Source organism: Penaeus chinensis, chromosome 12, assembly GCF_019202785.1.
Source record: "Penaeus chinensis breed Huanghai No. 1 chromosome 12, ASM1920278v2, whole genome shotgun sequence".
Lineage (NCBI taxonomy): Eukaryota > Metazoa > Arthropoda > Malacostraca > Decapoda > Penaeidae > Penaeus > Penaeus chinensis.
In genome coordinates, this window is record NC_061830.1 from 10,107,142 (window position 1) to 10,117,141 (window position 10,000).

Sequence of the window (10,000 nt, forward strand, 5' to 3'; positions counted from 1 at the left end):
CACTTTGAAGCAGTAGCCCAATGGCCTTTCTTACCACAAGCACGACATATGGAAGTGGTGGCCCTGCACAAACCTTTTTCATGTTGACGACCACAGCAGTTGCAGGCCTTATTCGGCAGAGGTGAGCCAGGCCTCATCTTGGACTTCTGCTTCAGGGCAGCCTTTTTCTCCCTTTTATATTGAGAAACAGCACGTGAAGAAACTGTGTCCTTCAAAGCAGATGATGCAGTCTTTGTCGATTCATGAGACCTGCATTTCTCCAAAACATCCTGCAACGTCGCTGAGCAGTCCATTTCAATGAGCTCTGGGTAAGTTCCTCATCTCGTATACCCATTTGAATGCCGTGTTTCTTCCACTGCTCACAGCATGCTTGGTCCTGTGCCTTGCAAAGGTCTATCTCCTGTGACAAGATATTTAGCCGTATCCAAAAGTCATCGAAGCTCTCGCCGTCTGCTTGCTTGCACTCGGAGAAGGCCTTCCGTCGCAGTGCCTCATTACTTACATTTTTGATATGCGGTTCGAGCTTTGTCAAGACATCGTCCACTGAGCATGTTGGGTCTGCGGGCACGTCCAACTTGTGCTCCAGCACCCGTCGCATCTCAGAGGTAAGGCACATGCGTAGCTGCATATGCTGCTTTGATAACGGCAGGTTGAGGAGATCCACCATCACAGCATAATCGGACCATTCGCACTTCCATTCTCGAAACTGTTGGGGACTCGCATCTGCTGTTAATGCTTTCGGAGGCTGTATTGTTGCCTTCGGGGTCGGCGGAGTATGAGAAGCAGTGGACGCGGCAGAACTGCTCACTGGCGAACTCGCAGGTTGCTGGGGGGTGAGGCGAAGGATCAGCTCCTGAAAACGAGCAGACTCCTCGTTCCTGCGTGCGTCTTCCTCCTTCCGGCGGGATTCATCCTCCTTCCGGCGGGCTTCTTCCTCCATTCGGCGGGCTTCTTCCTCCTTCCGGCGGGCTTCTTCCTCCTTCCGGCGGACTTCATCCTCCTTTCGGCGGGCTTCTTCCTCCTTTCGGCGGGCTTCTTCCTCCTTCCGGCGGGCTTCTTCCTCCTTCCGGCGGGCTTCTTCCTCCTTCCGGCGGGCTTCTTCCTCCTTTCGGCGGGCTTCTTCCTCCTTCCGGCGGGCTTCTTCCTCCTTCCGGCGGGCTTCTTCCTCCTTTCGGCGGGCTTCTTCCTCCTTTCGGCGGGCTTCTTCCTCCTTCGGCGGCTTCTTCCTCCTTCCGGCGGGCTTCATCTCCTTCGGCGGGCTTCTTCCTCCTTCGGCGGGCTTCTTCCTCCTTCCGGCGGGCTTCTTCCTCCTTTCGGCGGGCTTCTTCCTCCTTCCGGCGGGCTTTTGTCCTTCACGCGGGCTTCTTTCTGCTCTTCGGCGGCTTCTTCCTCCTTCGGCGGATTCATTCCTCCTTCCGGCGGGCTTCTTCCTCCTTCCGGCGGGCTTCTTCATCCTTTCGGCGGGCTTCTTCCTCCTTCCGGCAGGGGAAGGGTAATATTTTGGTGACAGCTTCACAAACCAAGCGAAAAGAAACAACTCTTGGTCTGCATACAGAAATGTGTCCATGATGATCTGAATTTCTAGAATTTTTAAAATAAACCACTGCTCAGTAGTGTTCAGAAAAAGAAGTTCATCTCCTTTGGCAAAAATATCAGGAGTGGAACACGGTGAAGTATGCTTTTGCTGTGACTAGCATCAGTGGAAGAAGGGTGCACACCTGCAGTATTATGTAGAGATGGGAAAACAAAGGTTCCCTCAGAGTATGGGGTTGCTTGACTTATTATGGGGTTGGAGATCTTGTAATTCTCCCTGCCAACCAAAATAATTACTTAACCAGTGACTGTGGAGTTAACAGAAATCTCTGAGTGTGAGTCTGTGACATTAAGCTGAATGTCCTGCTCCACACTCTGTGGTGCATTGCCACTCGTACAGCTATCCCGTTTGATGACAAGCGTGTGTGTAGATTATGGATTTCTTTTTTTTTTCTTTCTAGCATCGAGAAGAAGTTTACCCTCTCAGCTGCCGAGTAAGTGATCTCACCTTTTTTCTCTCTCTATCTCTCTTTCTTTCTCTGTAAACAGGTAGAAAATGGACTTGTTCCCCCCAGTTACCATCTCTTCTGCCTTCTCTTCGTTGTTGTTGTTTCCTCCTCTTCTTGGCTTGGCCAGAAGGGCTCTATCCAGGAGCATGTGTATTGTAGACATGGTGGTGGAAAGGGATCAAGATCTTGCATCCACTGTAACGGTGGTGTATGATAATGTCATCTCGCAAAAGCCCTTATTATGTAATGTGGTTATGGTAGAGTGTGGAAATATGTATGCTAGATATATATGTTTGTAGGTATGTATGTATATTTGCATATATGTAATACACGTAGACTATATATATATATAGATATAAATTCATACATGCAAGTGCACACACACACACACACACACACACACACACACACACACACACACACACACACACACACACACACACACACACACACACAGACACACACACATACACATACACACACACCCATCCATCCATCCATCCATCCATCCATCCATCCATCCATCCATCCATCCATCCATCCATCCATCCATCCATCCATCCATCCATCCATCCGTACATACATACATGTGTACATATGTACATATATAGATACAGACATGCTTACATACATACATACATACATACATACATACATACATATGTACATAAATAGATACAGACATGCTTACATATATACATACATACATGCATACATATATACATACATACATGCATACATACATATATGCATACATGCATACATACATATATTAATACATGCATACATACATGCATACATACATATATGCATACATACATATATGCATGCATACATACATATATGCATACATGCATACATACACGCATACATGCATACATACATATATGCATGCATGCATACATATATACATGCATAGATACATACATACATGCATAGATATATACATACATGCATAGATACATACATACATGCATAGATACATACATGCATAGATACATACATACATACATGCATGCACACATACATACATGCATGCACACATACATACATGCATGCACACATACATACATGCATGCACACATACATACATGCATGCATGCACACATACATACATGCATGCACACATACATACATGCATGCACACATACATACATGCATGCACACATACATACATGCATGCATGCACATACATACATGCATGCATGCACACATACATACATGCATGCATGCACACATACATACATGCATGCATGCGAACATACATACATGCATGCATGCACACATACATACATGCATGATACATACCATCATCATGACATCTACATGCATCATGCACACATAACATATCATGCATGCATGCATCACATACATACATCATGCATGCACTACATACATGCAATCATGCATGCACACATACATACATGCATGCACTACATGCACACTACATACATACATGCATGCAATGCATGCACACATACATACAATGCATGCATGCATACAACATCACATGCATGCACACATACATACATGCATGTATGCATACATACATGCATACATACATGCATGTATGCATACATACATGATGACATACATGCATGTATGCATACATGCATGTATGCATACATACCATGCATAATGCATACATACATGCATACATACATGCATGTATGCATACATGCATGTATGCATACATGCATGTATGCATACATGCATGCATGCATGCATACACATGCATGTATGCATACATGCATGTATGCATACATACATGCATACATACATGCATGTATGCATACATGCATACATACATGCATACATACATGCATGTATGCATACATGCATACATACATGCATATATGCATACATGCATACATACATGCATACATACATGCATGTATGCATACATACATGCATGTATGCATACATACATGCATACATACATGCATGTATGCATGCATGTATGCATACATACATGCATACATACATGCATGTATGCATACATACATGCATACATACATGCATACATACATGCATACATACATGCATGCATACATACATGCATACATACATGCATGCATAAATACATGCATGCATACATACATGCATGCATACATGCATGCATACATACATGCATGCATACATGCATGCATACATACATGCATGCATACATGCATGCATACATGCATGCATACATGCATGCATACATACATACATGCATGCATACATACATGCATGCATACATGCATGCATAAATACATGCATGCATACATGCATGCATAAATACATGCATGCATACATGCATGCATAAATACATGCATGCATACATACATGCATAAATACATGTATAAATACATGCATGCATACATACATACATGTGTAAATACATGCATGCATACATACATACATACATGTATAAATACATGCATGCATACATACATACATGTATAAATGCATGCATGCATACATACATACATGTATAAATGCATGCATGCATACATACATACATGTATAAATGCATGCATGCATACATACATACATGTATAAATGCATGCATGCATACATACATACATACATGTATAAATGCATGCATGCATACATACATACATACATGTATAAATGCATGCATGCATACATACATACATACATGTATAAATGCATGCATGCATACATATATACATACATGTATAAATGCATGCATGCATACATACATGCATGCATACATACATACATACATGTATAAATGCATGCATGCATACATACATGCATGCATACATACATACATACATGTATAAATGCATGCATGCATACATACATGCATGCATACATACATGTATAAATGCATGCATGCATGCATACATACATGCATGCATACATACATGTATAAATGCATGCATGCATACATACATGCATGCATACATACATACATGTATAAATGCATGCATGCATACATACATGCATAAATGCATGCATGCATACATATATGCATGCATACATGTATAAATACATGCATGCATGCATACATACATGCATGCATAAATACATGCATGCATAAATGCATGCATGCATACATATATGCATGCATACATGCATGCATAAATACATGCATGCATGCATGCATACATACATGCATGCATGCATACATACATGCATGCATGCATGCATAGATACATCCATACATGTATAGATACATATACATGTATGCATGCATGCATAGATACATCCATACATGTATAGATACATATACATGTATGCATGCATAGATACATCCATACATGTATAGATACATATACATGTATGCATGCATAGATACATCCATACATGTATAGATACATATAATATACATGTATATTTTAGGCTTGTATCTTTAGCCATATATGCATGCATGTAGAGATGCATGTATGTATACATACATACATACATACATTCATGGATGCATATATACATCCATGCATATATACATGCATGCATACATACATGCATGCATACATGCATATATGCATTCATACATGCATTCATGCATGCATACATACATGCATTCATGCATGCATACATACATGCATACATGCATACATACATACATGCATTCATGCATGCATACATACATGCATTCATGCATACATATATACATACTTAAAGGCATATATACACATATGCATGCATATAAATATATATACATGCATGCATACAGATGCATTAAAATACACACACATACATATACATGCATACATACATACATAAATACATATATGCATACATACATACATACATACATAAATAAATACATATATGCATACATACATTCATATATATTTGTATACATACAAATATACATTTATGCATACACATGTATTCACATAAGCATTCAAATGCATACATATATACAAATGTACATAAACACATAATACATATATACAAATGTACATACACACATAATGCATATATACAAATGTGCATACACAATACATACATACATTTATACATACATATACATATATACATCATATATACATACAAGCAAATATACATGTATAAATGTATACTTTGATATGCACATGTGTGTATATATACATGTAAACATGTATATGTATATATACATGTACACTTGATGTATACATGTAGATACATAGATTATATAGATTGTATATATAGATTATTTGTAGATAGGTTATATAGATAGATTATATATATATTTATATATTTATTTATATATATATTTGTTTTTATATGTATATATTTCTATATATCTATTTATAAATATTTGTATATGTGTGTATTATATTTGTTTAAATATATATGTATATATATATTTATACATTTATTTATATATATTTGTTTGTGTTATATGTATATATATACACACATATATACACACACACACATATATATATATATATATATATGTATATATTTATATATATGTATATATACATATGTATATCTATGTATTTATAACAGTCTTGGCAGAAAATATTAGTAGTGGAGGGGTCTGATGCATCATTAGTAACCCACCAGCTTTCAGTAAGGGCGGTTATTACTGATGAATTCAAGTGACCACTTTTTTTCCTTTATTGATATTCTTTTGCCCATTAACTTGTAACTTATGATGGCCATAAGATATTGTAGTAATGGATGCCCTGTAAAGGTATCCCAGTCACTTTAGGGGTATATTCTCACAAATGGGAGTGCAAGTCCAGGGTGCAAGCGTGGTAGTTAACCTTTCCACAGACCCAGAAAATCATAAGACAGGGGAAGGGTAATATTTTGGTGACAGCTTCACAACTCAAGCGAAAAGAAACGCAACTCCTTGGAAATGCATCTCTGGTCTGCATACAGAAATGTGTCCACAATGATCTGAATTTCCAGAATTTTTTTAATAAACCACTGTGCAGCAGTGTTCAGAAAAAGAAGTTCATCTCCTATGGCAAAAATATCAGGAGTGGAACCTGGTGAAGTATGCTTTTACTGTGACTAGCATCAGTGGAAGAAGGGTGCACACCTGCAGTATTATGTAGAGATGGGAAAACAAAGGTTCCCTCAGGGTATGGGGTTGCTTGACTTATTATGGGGTTGGAGATCTTGTAATTCTCCCTGCCAACCAAAATAATTACTTAACCAGTGACTGTGGAGTTAACAGAAATCTCTGAGTGTGAGTCTGTGACATCAAGCCAAACTTCCCGCTCCACACTCTGTGGCGTATTGCCACTCGTACAGCTATCCCATTTGATGACGAGCATGTGTCTAGATTATGGATTTCTTTTTTTTTTTCTTTCTAGCATCGCGAAGAAGTTTACCCTCTCAGCTGCCGAGTAAGTGATCTCACCTTTTTTCTCTCTCTATCTCTCTTTCTTTCTCTGTAAACAGGTAGAAAATGGACTTGTTCCCCCCAGTTACCATCTCTTCTGCCTCCTCTTCGTTGTTGTTGTTTCCTCCTCTTCTTGGCTTGGCCAGAAGGGCTCTATCCAGGAGCATGTGTATTGTAGACATGGTGGTGGAAAGGGATCAAGATCTTGCATCCACTGGAACTGTGGTGTATGATAATGTCATCTCGCAAAAGCCCTTATTATGTAATGTGGTTATGGTAGAGTGTGGAAATATGTATGCTAGATATATATGTTTGTAGGTATGTATGTATATTTGCATATATGTAATACAAATAGAATATATATATATAAATTCATACATAAAAGTGCACTCACCCACGTCCACATCCATCTCCAACTCCATCTCCATCTCCATCTCCATCCATCCATGCATGTATCCATCCATATGTACATATACAGATACATACACACACACATACACACATACAGACAGACAGACAGACAGACAGACACATACACATACACATACACATACACATACACATACACATACACATACACATACACACACACACACACACACACACACACACACACACACACACACACACACACACACACACTATATGTATGTATAATATATATATACACTATATGTATGTATAATATATATATATATATATATGTATATATATATTTTACACTGCATGTGTAATGATATATATATATATACATATATATACATATATACATATATACATATATACATATATATTATTAAACATGTATAATGATATATATATGTATATACATAATTATATCAGTAAAATGTATATGTATATATATATGTATTATACTTACATGATTATATATATTATATATACATATAGTATGTATACCTATATATATATATATATATTATACATATATATTGTGTATATATATGTACATATATATATAATATACATATTCTCTATATTTTATATGTATCTATATTTATTATTTATCAATATATAATAAATGTATTATATAGTATATGATGTATATATGTATATATGTGTATATATATTATTTTTATTATATTTTATATATATATGTAAAATATAATGTATATGTATAAATATAATATAATATGTGTATAAAATTTTATATATGTATATATATGTATATATATATAAAATATAATGTAAATGTATAAATATGTATGTATATAATATAATTATATATATTACATTATAAGTGTGTATATTTATATTATATTTACATATATATATTATATTTATGTATATTATAAATATAATATATATTATATATATTGTATATATTATGTATTTATATCAATAAATATTATGAATATTACATATTACATATTACATATTACATATTACATATTACATATTACATATTATATAATATATATTATATATTGTATATTTTATATTGTATATTGTATATTGTATATTGTATATTGTATATTATATATTATATATTATACATTATACATTATACATTATACATTATACATTATACATTATACATTATACATTATACATTATACATTATACATTATACATTATACATTATATATTATATATTACATACATACATATATATTATATATGTATTATATATTTTATATGTATGTATTTTTATATATATTATATATATTATATATATTGAATATTTTATATATTTGTATATATATTAATTATGCATATATATAATGTTATTTATATATGTATATTATATATATATATGTATTGTATAATTTATATATGTATATTATATATATATGTATTGTATAATTTATATATATTTATATGTATGTATATATTATATATTATATATATATCTATATACATTATATATATTATAGATATATCTGTATATAAATGTATACAGGTTTATGTATATATTTGTACAGATATTTATTTATATGCATACATATATATGTATATATGGAAATCAATATAGATATATTTATATATTTTTAAATAGATTTATATTTATATAGATTTATGTAAAGATGTATATATATATGTTTATATATTTTATGTATATATATTTATGTATATATATATATATATGTATATATATATATATGAATGTTTATATATATTTATATATGTATATATACGTATATATACATATATATACATATTTAAGTATATATTTATGTATTTGTATACATTTATATTTGTACACACATAAATTCTGTATATAATTGTATAAATATATATATATGTATATATATATGTATGTATATTGAAATATATATTCATAAGTATATATGCACATATGTATGTATATATATTATATTTAAATAAGAAAATATATGTATACATATATGTATATATACATATATATATACATATATAGAAATATATGAATATATATGTGGAGATATGCATATATAAATGTATATATAATTATATATATACATATATATACATAGTGTACATACATATAAATGCTTATATATATATTATATATATTGTTTATATACATATAGATACACATATGTCTACATACATATAAATGCTTATATATATTATATATATATTGATATATATGAAATGTTTATATATAAATTTACATAAATATATTTACATATTTATATATACTTATATATATTTA

The 10,000-nt window shown here is 33.4% G+C and overlaps 1 protein-coding gene across 1 annotated transcript in view; it reads left to right on the forward strand.

Moving 5' to 3' along the window:
- LOC125030956 (chromatin-remodeling complex ATPase chain Iswi-like) overlaps positions 1 to 10,000 on the forward strand; it is a 42,247-nt gene that overhangs the window by 14,599 nt on the left and 17,648 nt on the right. The window contains exons 7-8 of the mRNA XM_047621376.1: positions 1,995 to 2,027; positions 7,316 to 7,348. Of these exons, the coding sequence (XP_047477332.1) occupies positions 1,995 to 2,027; positions 7,316 to 7,348 (66 nt within the window). The remainder of the gene's footprint in view (positions 1 to 1,994; positions 2,028 to 7,315; positions 7,349 to 10,000) is intronic.